The sequence below is a fragment of the Palaemon carinicauda genome, chromosome 5 (assembly GCF_036898095.1).
Source record: "Palaemon carinicauda isolate YSFRI2023 chromosome 5, ASM3689809v2, whole genome shotgun sequence".
In the NCBI taxonomy this organism is placed as follows: Eukaryota; Metazoa; Arthropoda; class Malacostraca; order Decapoda; family Palaemonidae; genus Palaemon; species Palaemon carinicauda.
In genome coordinates this window covers 112163733-112178388 of record NC_090729.1, presented here as the reverse complement: position 1 = coordinate 112178388, position 14656 = coordinate 112163733, and the positions used below count along the sequence as shown (strand labels likewise).

The window sequence follows — 14656 nt, the reverse complement described above, 5'->3', positions numbered from 1 at the left end:
CCACCAGGATTACCTACTTGGGGATGACACTGGACTCCTGACTAGTGAAGGCCTTTCCGTCAGAGGACCGGGTGAACAACCTGGAAGGGATCCTCCTGCCTTTCCTTTCGGGACAACCCAGGAGAGCCAAGGACTGGCAAAGGCTGATAGGACATCTAGTGTCGTTAGAGAAACTTGTTCCCCAAGGGAGGCTCAGGCTCAGGAGCATCCAATGGAACCTGAAGGGTTTCTGGAACCAAGTGGACTCGCCCCACAAATTAATCCCCGTCCTGCCGGACACAATACCCTCCCTGGAGTGGTGGCAGTGTCGGTCGAATACACTCAAGGGGATGCCCTTCGCAACCGAGCCTCCCGAGATGCTTCTGTTCACAGACGCCTCCAAAGAGGGGTGGGGAGCACATCTCCTCAACGAGACGGCGAGAGGAACCTGGACGGACGAGGAGAAAGGGCGACACATCAACGTCCTGGAGTTGAAGGCAGTCCAAAAAGCTTGCCTGCAGTTCGTCGAACTTCTAAGGGGAAACACGGTGGCGTTGATGTGCGACAACGCCACAGTAGTCGCATACGTAAAGAAACACGGAGGTCTAAAGTCAAAGGAGTTGTGCGATCTCGCTCTGGAGATCCTGGATTGGGCAGAGTCGAACCAGATAGTGATTTCAGCAAGGTTCATTCCAGGCAAGAAGAACGTCCTAGCCGACGGTCTCAGCAGGATGGGACAAATAGTGGGAACAGAGTGGTCCCTCCTCCCAGAAGTAGCCAGACTCATCATTCAAAAATGGGGATTGCCAGTGATGGATCTCTTTGCAACCAGGCTGAACGCACAACTCCCCGTGTTTTGTTCTCCTGTCCCAGACCCAAAGGCGGCCTTGGAAGATGCCTTTCAGCACAAATGGGACAACCTCGACGTGTACGCTCTTCCCCCCTTCACATTGATCAGGCAAGTGCTCAACAGAGTAAGGGCGGCCCGAAACTTAAAGATGACTTTGGTAGCGCCCTGGTGGCCGGAGAGGGAGTGGTTCGCGGATCTAAAGGACCTGGCATGTCTTCCTCCGTGGCCTTTACCCGACAGGCCAGATCTTCTACAGCAGCCACACTTTCTAAGGTTTCACGACAATCCTCAGTCTCTACGCCTTCACGCCTGGAGACTATCGAGCGGCTCCTGAGGAAGGAAGGATATTCAACAGGAACTGCAGAAAAGATGCCACGTTATCTGAGACGGTCTTTAGCAGCGGTCTACCAAGCAAAATGGGCCACTTTTACGAAATGGTGTACCTCAAAGGACATCAAGCCTCTCAAAGCTTCGGTCCCAGATATCGCGGATTTTCTAGTGCATCTCAGACGAAGTGGGCATGTCAATTCCGGCTATCAAAGAGGTACGTGCAGCCTTGGGCCAAGTCTTCCTACTGAAGGGCATCGACCTGGGCTCCTCTAGGCACATTTCTATGCTCATCAGGAGCTTCGAACAAGCTTGCCCTCCCCAAACCTCCAGGGTGCCGCAGTGGGACTTGGCAAGGGTTTTGAAAATGTTAAGTGGACCCCCGTTCGAACCCCTGAAGGATATAGTAGACAGGGATCTCACTCTCAAGACGGTCTTCTTGTTGGCCTTGGCCTCTGCTAAGAGAGTAGGAGAGATCCATGGGCTGTCTTACGACATCTCTCATTCGAAGGGGTGGAGAGAAATCTCCCTCAAGTTTGTCCCTTCTTTCGTGGCAAAAACTCAGAATCCAGCGGTCTGGGATCCGAAGTTCGAGGGATTTTCAATGCCAGCCATTCCTAAGACAGGGAATCCAAAAGATTTGAAGTTCTGCCCCGTCCGTGCCATTAGAAAGTACCTTGAGAGGACTGCACACCTCCGGCCTGGTATAAAAAATCTTTTCGTCTCCACGGGTGTTACGAAGAAGCAGGTATCTAAGAATACCATCTCCTTTTGCTTGAGACAGGTTATTGTCAGAGCCTATAATGAAGAGGGACTGCCCCTGCCAGGTACTCCTAGGCCACATGACATTAGGGGTCTAAGCACGTCTTTAGCTTTTGAGAGGAACATGGCAGTGGGCCAGATCCTTCGAGCAGGCACCTGGTCGAATCAGTCGATCTTCACAGCACATTATCTCAAGGATTACTCGAGGAGATCTTTAGACGGTTTTTCTATTGGGACAGTCATCTCCGCACTCCAAGCGATTTAACGGTGAAGCCCCAGGTACGATCGCGGATAACAAAACCAAGAGACACAGGTTCGTTCCTTTTCACCCTAGTCCCCGTTTTCCTATCCCTGCTCGGAGATAACCACACATACAAACCAAAGAAGACACGTCTCTACAACTTCGTCACAGGACTCAGCATCATGGAATTTTTTTAAAGGGTGAGTACTTAGACACTAACATGAGCTCTTTGTGTAGTTTGCCCTACCTTTCGTTTTCCGATATATTATACAACCTAGTTCACATATAGGTTACTAGACGTCCGCTTAGCTAGGTCTGAAGTTCAGGAAGACACTCCCACCTCCTAAAGTGTAAGTCTCCTAAGAAAGTAGTTCGAGGTAAGTCTCTCTGTTGGAACAAATCACAAATTTTAAGTAATTTGTATTTTTCCTAACATACTTACCGAGAACTACTTTCAGGTAATGGCTCTCCCTACCTTCCCCGAGTGCCTTTCTGCCCTTGAAGAACCTTTTGTACCATCCTAGGAACTTACTGACGAGCGAGACCCAAGCTAACGCCGACCTAGCTCAGGACTACCCTCAGGGCACGTTCTCCTTACGCCTGGGTTAGTCCCCACAGAAAACAGAAGTAGGGTAGACTACACAAAACTCTGGTCGGTTGAGAGGAGATTCCAGGTAACTCCTAAGAAAGTAGTTCTTGGTAAGTATGCTAGGAAAAATACAAATTACTTAAAATTTGTGATATTGTTCTGCATTAGTCTAATTTTTACATCAATTAAGTCCTAGGCAATGAAATGGGTATTGTGTTAGATTTGAAAATAAATTTTTATGAACGTATACATTATTGGTGATGGGTTGGGTTTAAATTTTAAGGGTATGATAAATATATTCCTCCTCCCCACTTCAATTGGTTTATGTAATAGTATAATTCCCTTTTGACTTTAAATTATGAGGACCAAGAGATGGGGCTGGGATTGTGGCGGCTCCATTCAGGGGATACTCCTTTCTGTTGGGGCTCTTAAATGGGTGACCCTGGAGGAGAGGGTATATAAAGAATTTTTCATCTTTTTAAATGATGAAAGCTCAATTTTCTTCACAGATGGAAGCACTGTGACATGGAAGTAAATATCAAAATAATGAATTTTACTATTAAAATTCTGCTTTTTCGTTTTTTTTCAAAATTCTTTAAATTTACAACTACTACCTCTAAAGTACTGTATAATATTCACATGTTTACAATACCTTTCTTTTTTTAAGATATGACAGGGAAAAGCGATGATGAAGAAATGGACGAAGAAGACTGTAACCCAGATGTAACATTTGCTCCTGATGATGTCGTGACAACTTATCTTACAAATCCGAAGTCAAATCAGTTTGGTCTTGGGTACAAACCCTTGGATAGAACGCCTGTACTCGGTGGCCATATAAACTTGTTTGATCCCTCGCCTCTTTCTATGAAAGAAAAAAAGAAAAAGCTCCTCATCAAGGGTCAGGTACAGTAAAGAACACATTGTTTGTAATTATGAAGTTTTGTAATTGAATTGTAAATGGAAGTAACATGTTTTTAAATTGTATATTAGTTTTTAATCATGTATTTAGTGTTGAATTTATTCCACAAGAAGCTGTGTAGATGAACAATTACTGTTTGATGTATAATGTATGATGAAGAAATCTTGTTAGACTTGTATATGATAACATAAATTACTGAATTTCCAGGCCTTTGGTGTTGGTGCTTTTGAAGATGAAGATGAGGATATTTATGCAACAGATGATATGAGTAATTATGATTTTGGTGAAGAAAAAACAGGAGACAAAATTAAACAGCCACAAGCACAGTCACACATGGTAAGGGACTCTTATTTGTTGGGTAAACTGGAATAACACTACCTTGACATTATAAGACTCGTATGCCATTTATAAGGCTAAAAAAATTCAAGAAGGGAAAAAGTTCTACAGTTTAGTTTGAGTATGAAAGACAGGTTAATAGTTAGACTTTTGAAGCCTTGAGTCTCCAAGAAGTGTCTGTGGGAATTTAATTCTAAAGAAATGTTTCTTCTTAAGAATGTTTTCAGTTTTCAGCTGAATTTTAGTACAGTACACTCAATTTGCAAATTAATGATTTTTGTCTCTACAAGAACAAAATTACATTAAATTTATGAATGTACAGTGAACCCTCGTTTATCGCGGTAGATAGGTTCCAGTCGCGGCCGCGATAGGTGAAAATCCGCGAAGTAGTGACACCATATTTACCTATTTATTCAACATGTATATTCAGACTTTTAAAACCTTCCCTTGTACGTAGTACTGTTAACAAACTACCCTTTAATGTACAGATCACTTAATGCATGTACTACAGTACCCTAAACTAAAACAGGCACAAATATTAAAGGTGATTTTATATCATGCATTTCCTGAACATGCTAAAAAGCACGATAAAAAATGGCAACCAATGTTTTGTTTACATTTATCTCTGATCATAATGTAGAAACAAACTGGAGGTAGAGCTTTGCTTATTACCCAGACATATTTCCCATACTTTTCCCTTAGAACTACATCACATCTTCCTACTTTAGATATATAGATATATATATATATATATATATATATATATATATATATATATATATATATATATATATATATATATATATATATATATATATATATATATATTTATATGTATACACATACACATACCTACATATATACATAAATACATGCATACATATATATATATATATATATATATATATTACTGTATATATATGGGTTATGGAAAAAATCCGCGAAGTGGTGAATCCGCGATGGTCGAACCGCGAAGTAGCGAGGGTTCACTGTATAAACAAAAAGCGCGTCCGCCAATCTGTAGTTCAGAGGATTGAGAAGTGCGTCTGCCAATCCTCAGTTCAGAGTGGCATTGCGCTGCTTTCCCTTAAGGTTTGGGCCCGAGAATCACGCCTGCATGTCTCGTCCTCTTCGAGAAGAGCGTTCTTCTTTCCGTGAGGACACTTCTCCTCTTGTAGTTTTTGTGTGTTCGTGACTGGACTTAACCACTTTGATCCTGGTCTGTGGATGTAGTTGTCCCTCCGGACTTGAAAGTTGTTGTCCTGAAATAGTGCCTTTCCTCCATTTCCAAAGGTAGTTCTCCAACCTCAGAGTTTGACAGCTAATTATGTTAAGCCTAATAAGCATCCTAGTCCCCAAGTTCAGTTAGAAGCACAAATGTTTCCCCTTCTTATCTGCTGATGAAAGGTCCATTTTGGTACTTCAGCTCAACATAGTTCTTGCGTCAGGCAGGGATATTGGCTTGTTTCCATTAATTTGGACAACAGCTTGTCTGTGGAGGATGTGAAGTCATTCCTTAGATCCGCATCCCAATATCTTGACCAGACCTCCTCTGATGACTTAGCTCTGCAGGATGACCCCATGTCTCAGCATCCTCCTCTTGTTCCTGTTCCAAAGGTCCGGAGAGAGAGGAAATGGTCCCAGAACGTGCTAGAATCGTCGACCTTTAGTGAAGTTATAGGGCATTGCTGCTCCATCAACAAGTAAATGCACTTCAGTAGCATCTCCTGACAACTCCCATTGAGCAGCCCACTGGATGTGATTCGTTAGATTCAATGGAAATACATCCCATAGAGGTCTCAGCTTTGAAATCCTGAGAGGAATTGTCTTTCCCGAGAGTTTTGGGGTTATTCGGAAATTAAATTACTTGGGTGATGCGCCTAGAGCTCCGTTTTTAGGGAGAAAGACATTGTTTGATACTTTCTTTCCGCGGCCTCATAGCTCTAGGCACGAGATGTAAGTGCTGTGGTCTCAAAAGACTGTGGATACTATCCAGATGATAGAGCAGCAAGTGTCAGCACCTGAGGACTCTTTTAAAGCTGCAAGGTTATCCAAATTGATTCCTCTAGCCCTCTCAAAACACTGCAAACTTTGTCACAAAAGAAGCTCATCCCAACCCGTTGCCTCTTGATCTGGGCGTGGCTACCTTTACCCTGGGGGTGTTCAATGAGAAGTTGGTTCAGCAATCAATCATATTCTCTGCAGCTGAGACTTTAAACTTTGAAACTGCGGTTATGTCTGCATTACAAGCTTGTTCATGGTTTGACCACTGGTTGGGCATAGCATGCTTCTTTGCTGTTTTGTAGAACCCCTCAGATTCCAAGAAACAGAAATAGTATGAAGAACTTGTATCTTCAGGGGCTAAGGTGCTTGAATTTTTTTTTCACCAGTGTTCCTTCCTGTGGAGTAATTGCATCCTCATGTGTCGGGAGGCAGTAATAAACAAGTCGTTTGTGAGATGGCATCTCGGGATGCATTGGCTTTATGCAACACCCCGTTGATGCAATGCCCAACCTAGTTCCCTCCTGAAGAAGTCACAGCAATAGTAGAAAAGTGGGAGAAGGCGAGCGAAGCCACCTTTTTCTGACGGGCTGCTTCCTCTAAACTAGCTCCTCCAGCATACACCAAATCCAAGTTCTCCCCTCCTAAACAGTCTCAGCAACGTAGCAGGCTTCTTCTGGAGGTCGACCATCTTTATTATAAGAGATAAGGCAACTTGTCCCATTTGTTTCATTGCTGTGGACAACCCAAGGTCGGTGAGGTCCATGTTAGAGAAGGCAATCTCCTCATGAAACTACGTGTGGAGGGGTGCCTGGCAAGTCGTTGGCTAAGGGGACAGTGTTATGGGGCAGATCCCTGGATGGTAGAGATCCTTCCCTCCAGGTATAATGTTCCATTCACGAACTGCCATCCTCCTCTCACTTGCTCTTCGACGAACAGATCATTGTGCTCAATAGGGTCTGGCAAAGACCTTTTACAAGATGAGGATCAAACTATGCTGGGAAAGAACGCCACAGTTTTTTTACTGAACTTAGAAGTGTAGTCCTCACATTTCTTTCAAGGGGGACATGTATTTTGATGCAAATCCTAAAATCATACACTAGCCTTTGCATGGTCTTTCATAGACTCTGATATCATGATAGTGACATTTAACATGTAGGCCTTGACCCATTATACCTTATCAATTTGGGTCACGGGATGCTAGGACAAGATGCACTGTTCCTCCTCTTAACGGACTATGCATCTTTGTCGTTATGTTGCCAGCTAGATGGCCAATGGGACTCTCTCCCACCTAAGGAAGACTCCCCTTTTAAATGATAAAGGTTTTTTCGTGTAGAAACAAATCACAAGTGTTAAGAATAATTTGTATTTTTCCTAGCTATACAAATCTGAGTCATGTAAATTCTACTTCTTGCTGCATCCACCCCACAAGTTCCAGCTGGAGATAGAATGGCTTGCCCAGTGTGAATCAGATCTGTCCACCCAATGCAATGGTGGAAAGAGGTTGCCATATTGGCTGCCAGATCCTTGATAGTTCTTCATTGGCGGTCTGTTGTAGCTTGCACTAGAATATACCCCTTTTAAATTACTCAGTTTTGTAAAGCTAGGAAAAATACAATTTTCAATATTAATCTTACCCGATGATCATGTAGCTGTCAACTCTGTTGCCCGACAGAAAAAATCTAAGGTCGGGATACGCCAGCGATCGCTATACAGGTGGGGGTGTACACAACAGCGCCATCTGTCGAGTAGGTACTCAGGTACTTCTTGTCAACAAGAACTCAATTTTTCCTCTGTCGTGCCACCGGCAAGACCTACTTGGATACGCTGTTGTTTCTGGAGTTGTTTTTCACGATTTTGGTGATGTATTCGCTCTAGATTTTAGCCTTCGCTATTCAGGAACCTTTATCATTAGCTTATCAAGCTTTTTGATTAGATTTGGATTAATTGTTAATGAACTTTGCTAGATTTTGGAATTCCCCCTTGACTATTTCTAGAATTCAAGATGTCTGACCATTCTCAAGTCCCTAAGTACAGGCAGTGTAGCGTTAGGGCTTGTTCTAGGCGTCTTCCGAAGGCCTCCATAGATCCTCACACCGTTTGTTCCAATTGTAGGGGTAAATCCTGTCAATTGGAAGATCGATGTGAGGAATGCGCTGGGCTTTCGGAATTCGATTTTAACGAATTCCTAAAGAATGCACGTAGGCTAGAGAAGGATAGGATCAGGAGGAGTTCTTCTCGCTCTTTTGATTTTTCCTCTCCCCATGCCCCTCAACCTACTCCTTCCCCTGTAGTGGTGACTCCCGACCCTGCTACTAGTGCTCAACCCTCCATGGCGGACATGATGCGTGCCATTCAGGCTCTTGGTGACAGAGTGGAGTCATTAGCTAATGACCGGAATCAACTTTTGGCAGATGTCAAAGAGTTGAAAGCGCAAAGTGCAGTGGGAAGTGTAGTGAGTGCAAGTGAAGTGAAAAGTGTCAGTGTCAGTGTTGCGCATGAGGGTACATCTGTTCGTGCCAGTCGTCCTCCCAGTCCGGGACCTCTTGCAAGCTCCCAAGCCCAGGGGAGAAGCAATGTCGAAGGACCAAAGGGTTCGGCAGGCCTTGATCAGCGTACGGATGTACCCTCAATGGTTGCGGACGTATCTGTCAGAGATCGTCCCATCCACAAACAGACGAATGAGCCCTATCATTCCTCGTCTGTGGAAGAAGTTTCGAGGAAGAAACGTTGGACCAAGGTCTCACGACCTCTCAAGCGTAAGGTCCCTTCCGAGCGAGTCCAACGGCCCAGGTGTAGCCACTGGGTCAGTTCGGACTCGCCGCAGTCTTCCGAAGACTGCACACCTCCCAAGAGAGGTAGAGTGGTTCCGCAGCAGGCAACTACTCCGTCTGTTGCCGCACCAACCACGGTAGATCCTAAGTGGTCCATGCTGCAGACTATGCAGTCTCAGCTTGCTTCCTTCATGCAGGAGTATCGTGCTGAGAAGGTTGACACTGCACCAGTTAACCTACAACCTGCCACGGTTGTGCGCTCAGCAGATACTGCGGCTGCCTGCTCCCACACTCCACCTGTGAGAGCTCCACCAACGATGCGCAGTCGACCCTGCCAGACGCATGTTCATGCTGCACCCTCCGTTGACATGCGTGAGCTACCGCATCAGCAGTGGGAAGGTGCTGTCGAGCTGCCGTGTTTTGACGCAATGCGGCATGCTCCGCAACCCATGCGGCATGCTCCGCAACCCACGGCAGTCCCTCCCACGCACCAGCACTCCGCTTTTGTTGTTGCCAGCTCGCAGACTGACCAGCAGCGGCATGATGTTGGATCCGCAGCAGCTACGCATGCACCCGTGCTGCCGGATTCAGCCATTCAGCTTTCTGCTCCACCTTTGCCACTTCCTCCTCAGCTTTCGGATGATGGAGTATCTGATGACGAAGCTGCGCATTTGGACGATCCGCACTCCGACTTAGAAGAACCCAAGTCTACGCCTCCCTCCTTAGACTTTAGGAAAGTCCTTGCCCTGTTCAGGGATTTGTATCCGGAACAGTTTGTGTCTGCAACCCCTCGCTCTCCTCCCTCCGAGTTTGCTTTAGGCATGCAGTCAGCAGCTCCTGCCTTCACCAAACTTGTACTCGCACGCTCATCCAAGAGAGCTTTGAGGGTTATGGGAGAGTGGTTGCAGTCCAAGAAGCAGCTGGGAAAGACTGCTTTCATCTTTCCGCCTACCAAGCTTGCTTCCAAATCTAGCGTCTGGTATGCCACGGGAGAGGAACCCGGCTTGGGAGTTCCTGCCTCTGCCCAGGGCGACTTCTCAAGTCTGGTTGACTCTCCCCGCAGGCTGGCTATGAGACGATCTAAGATTTGCTGGTCCTTTTCTGACATGGATCATCTGTTGAAGGGAATCTTTCGTGCTTTTGAGATCTTCAACTTCCTCGATTGGTGTTTGGGAGCGTTAAGCAGAAAGACTTCCCCTTCGGATAAGGACTCTGCCATGCTTATCATGTCTAGCATGGACAAAGCCATTCGGGATGGGTCTGGTGAGCTTGCGGCTTCGTACGTGTCGGGAGTGCTTAAGAAGAGAGAACATCTTTGCTCCTTCTTGTCGGCTGGGATCACTCCTTGCCAGAAGTCGGAGTTGTTGTTTGCTCCGCTTTCCAAGTGTCTCTTTCCAGAAGAGCTGATCAAGGGGATGGCTGCCTCGTTGATCCAGAAGGATACCCATGACCTGGTGGCGTCCTCCGCACGTAAGGCCAAAGCTTTACCTTCCGTGCCTAGACCTAGGATGGACACACCAGCGTCTAGGTTCATCCCGCCCTTTCGTGGCAGAACCTCTAGCAGAGGAGGTACCCGTGCCGACAGTCATCGTGGCAAATCGAAGAAGGGTTCCAAGTCCTCAAAAGGCAGAATCTGACTGCCTACCTCTCCAGACAGCAGTGGGAGCCAGGCTCAAGAACTTCTGGCAAGCTTGGGAGAACAGATGTGCAGACGCTCAGTCTGTGAAGTTGCTAAGGGAGGGGTACAGGATTCCGTTCTGCCGCAGTCCCCCTCTAGCAACGTCTCCCATCAACCTCTCTCCCAACTACAAGGAGAAGGACAAGAGGCTAGCGTTGCAACAAGAGGTGTCGCTCTTGCTACAAAAGGGAGCGGTAGTCATAGTCCGGGACCATCAATCCCCGGGCTTCTACAACCGTCTCTTCCTGGTAGCGAAGAAGACAGGAGGTTGGAGACCGGTGCTGGACGTCAGTGCTCTCAATGCTTTTGTCACCAAGCAGACGTTCACAATGGAGACGACGAAGTCGGTCCTAGCAGCGGTCAGGAAAGAAGACTGGATGGTCTCGTTAGACCTGAAAGACGCGTACTTTCATGTCCCCGTCCATCCAGACTCCCAACCTTTCCTAAGGTTCGTCTTTGGAAAGGTCGTGTACCAGTTCCAAGCCCTGTGCTTTGGCCTAAGCACGGCACCTCTTATGTTTACCAAACTGATGAGGAATATTGCCAAATTCCTTCACTTGGCAGACATCAGAGCCTCCCTCTATTTGGACGACTGGCTTTTAAGAGCTTCGTCAAGTCGTCGCTGTCTGGAGAATCTCAGATGGACTATGGATCTGACCAAGGAATTGGGTCTCCTGGTCAATATAGAAAAGTCCCAACTCGTCCCATCCCAAACCATTGTCTATCTAGGTATGGAGATTCAGAGTCGAGCTTTTCGGGCTTTTCCGTCGGCCCCCAGGATCAGTCAAGCCCTAGAATGCATGCAGAGCATGCTGAGAAGGAACCGATGTTCAGTCAGGCAGTGGATGAGTCTAACAGGGACACTTTCATCGCTGGCCCAGTTCATCGAGTTAGGGAGACTCCACCTCCGCCCCCTTCAGTATCATCTAGCTGCTCACTGGAGAAAGGACATGACGCTAGAGGCGGTCTCAGTGCCTATTTCCGAAGAGATGAGGTCTACACTGACGTGGTGGAAGAACAGCATTCTTCTCAAGGAAGGTCTACCATTGGCTGTTCAGACCCCCGACCACCGTCTCTTCTCGGACGCATCGGACACGGGCTGGGGTGCGACACTGGATGGACAGGAATGCTCGGGCACGTGGAATCAGGAGCAAAGAACACGTCACATCAACTGCAAGGAGCTTTTGGCAGTTCATCTGGCCTTGATAAACTTCAAGTCCCTCCATCTAAGCAGGGTGGTGGAGGTGAACTCCGACAACACCACAGCCTTGGCGTACATCTCCAAGCAAGGAGGGACTCATTCGAGGAAGTTGTTCGAGATCGCAAGGGACCTCCTCATTTGGTTAAAAGATCGAAAGATTTCGCTGGTAACGAGGTTCATTCAGGGCGACATGAATGTCATGGCAGATCGCCTCAGCCGGAAGGGTCAGGTCATCCCCACAGAGTGGACCCTTCACAAGAATGTTTGCAGCAGACTATGGGCCCTGTGGGGTCAGCCCACCATAGATCTATTCGCTACCTCGATGACCAAGAGGCTCCCGATGTATTGTTCTCCGATTCCAGACCCAGCAGCAGTTCACGTGGATGCCTTTCTTCTGGATTGGTCCCATCTAGACCTGTATGCGTTCCCTCCGTTCAAGATTGTCAACAGGGTACTACAGAAGTTCGCCTCTCACGAAGGGACACGGTTGACGTTGGTTGCTCCCCTCTGGCCCGCGAGAGAATGGTTCACCGAGGTACTGCAATGGCTAGTGGACGTTCCCAGGACTCTTCCTCTAAGAGTGGACCTTCTGCGTCAGCCTCACGTAAAGAAGGTACACCCAAGCCTCCACGCTCTTCGTCTGACTGCCTTCAGACTATCGAAAGACTCTCAAGAGCTAGAGGCTTTTCGAAGGAGGCAGCCAGAGCGATTGCCAGAGCAAGGAGGACATCCACTCTCAAAGTCTATCAGTCTAAATGGGAAGTCTTCCGAAGCTGGTGCAAGGCGAATGCAGTTTCCTCAACCAGTACCTCTGTAACGCAGATAGCTGACTTCCTTTTACATCTAAGGAATGTAAGATCCCTATCAGCTCCTACGATCAAAGGTTACAGAAGCATGTTGGCAGCGGTCTTCCGCCACAGAGGCTTAGATCTTTCCACCAACAAAGATCTACAGGACCTCCTTAAGTCTTTTGAGACCTCAAAGGAGCGTCGGTTGACCACACCAGGCTGGAACCTAGACGTGGTTTTAAGGTTCCTGATGTCAGCAAGGTTCGAACCGCTTCAATCAGCCTCTTTTAAGGATCTCACATTAAAGACTCTTTTCCTCGTTTGCTTAGCAACAGCTAAAAGAGTCAGTGAGATTCACGCCTTCAGCAGGAACATAGGTTTTACATCTGAAACGGCTACATGTTCCTTGCAGCTTGGTTTTTTAGCTAAAAACGAGCTTCCTTCTCGTCCTTGGCCCAAGTCGTTCGAGATCCCAAGCCTGTCCAACTTGGTGGGGAACGAACTAGAGAGAGTACTTTGCCCAGTAAGAGCTCTTAAGTACTATTTAAGACGTACAAAGCCATTACGAGGACAATCAGAAGCTTTATGGTGTTCTATCAAGAAACCTGCTTTACCGATGTCTAAGAACGCAGTTTCTTATTACATCAGGCTTTTGATTAGAGAGGCCCATTCTCATCTGAAGGAAGAAGACCTTGCTTTGCTGAAGGTAAGGACACATGAAGTTAGGGCTGTCGCTACTTCAGTGGCCTTCAAACAGAACCGTTCTCTGCAGAGTGTTATGGATGCAACCTATTGGAGAAGCAAGTCAGTTTTCGCATCATTTTACCTCAAAGATGTCCAGTCTCTTTACGAGAACTGCTACACCCTGGGACCATTCGTAGCAGCGAGTGCAGTAGTAGGTGAGGGCTCAACCACTACATTCCCATAATCCCATAACCTTTTTTAATCTTTCTCTTGAAATACTTTTTATTGTTGTTTTTTGGATTGTACGGAAGGCTAAGAAGCCTTCCGCATCCTGGTTGATTTGGCGGGTGGTCAAATTCTTTCTTGAGAAGCGCCTAGATTAGAGGTTGTGATGAGGTCCTTTAGTATGGGTTGCAGCCCTTCATACTTCAGCACCTAGGAGTCGCTCAGCATCCTAAGAGGATCGCTAGGCTCAGTAAGGAAGACGTACTTAAAAAGGCAGAGTAATGGTTCAAGTCGACTTCCTTACCAGGTACTTATTTATTTTATGTTTGTTATTTTGAATAACTGCTAAAATGAAATACGGGATACTTAGCTTCTAATGTTAACATGTATGCTGGTCTCCACCCACCCCCCTGGGTGTGAATCAGCTACATGATCATCGGGTAAGATTAATATTGAAAAATGTTATTTTCCTTAGTAAAATAAATTTTTGAATATACTTACCCGATGATCATGAATTTAAGGACCATCCCTTCCTCCCCATAGAGAACCAGTGGACCGAGGAGAAAATTGAGTTCTTGTTGACAAGAAGTACCTGAGTACCTACTCGACAAATGGCGCTGTTGATGTACACCCCCACCTGTATAGCGATCGCTGGCGTATCCCGACCTTAGATTTTTTCTGTCGGGCAACAGAGTTGACAGCTACATGATCATCGGGTAAGTATATTCAAAAATTTATTTTACTAAGGAAAATAACATATTATTTAAAAAAAAATTTATTTTTCCACTTTTCCTATGTAAATGTTATAGTTTTCATTGGTCTTTTATGCCATATTTATATTTTAGATTTAAAAGGCATTATTAAATCAAAATTTTTTTTCTCATGTAAAGGAAATTTTTGAATTGAGGTTAGTATATTGAGGTAATTTATTCAGTTGCCTTTATTAGTTAAGGATATGAGGTGAAAGGGAGGACAAGAAAAAATAGAAGAAATTGCATAGTCAGATGGGTGAAAAGGAAATATTGGATGAAAAATAAAGTGTAATGCAATGCATCTTTTGGCCAAGAGGGCTCTGCTAAATTATTATTTTTTCAATATCAAACTTACCCGATGATCATATAGCTGTCAGCTCTGCTGCCCGACAGAAAAAACCTACGGGCGGAATACGCCAGCGATCGCTATACAGGTGGGGGTGTACATCAACAGCGCCATCTGTCAAGTAGGTACTCAAGTACTCGATGTCAACAAAGAACCAATTTTCTCTCTGTCGTGCCAATGGCAGGACCTACTTAATACGCCGTC

General features: G+C 45.9%; 1 protein-coding gene across 1 annotated transcript in view; it reads left to right on the top strand.

Annotated features, from left to right (window-relative positions):
• LOC137641402 (G patch domain-containing protein 1-like) overlaps positions 1–14656 on the top strand; it is a 121245-nt gene that overhangs the window by 67429 nt on the left and 39160 nt on the right. Inside the window, exons 6-7 of the mRNA XM_068373925.1 lie at positions 3416–3651; positions 3875–4003. Of these exons, the coding sequence (XP_068230026.1) occupies positions 3416–3651; positions 3875–4003 (365 nt within the window). The remainder of the gene's footprint in view (positions 1–3415; positions 3652–3874; positions 4004–14656) is intronic.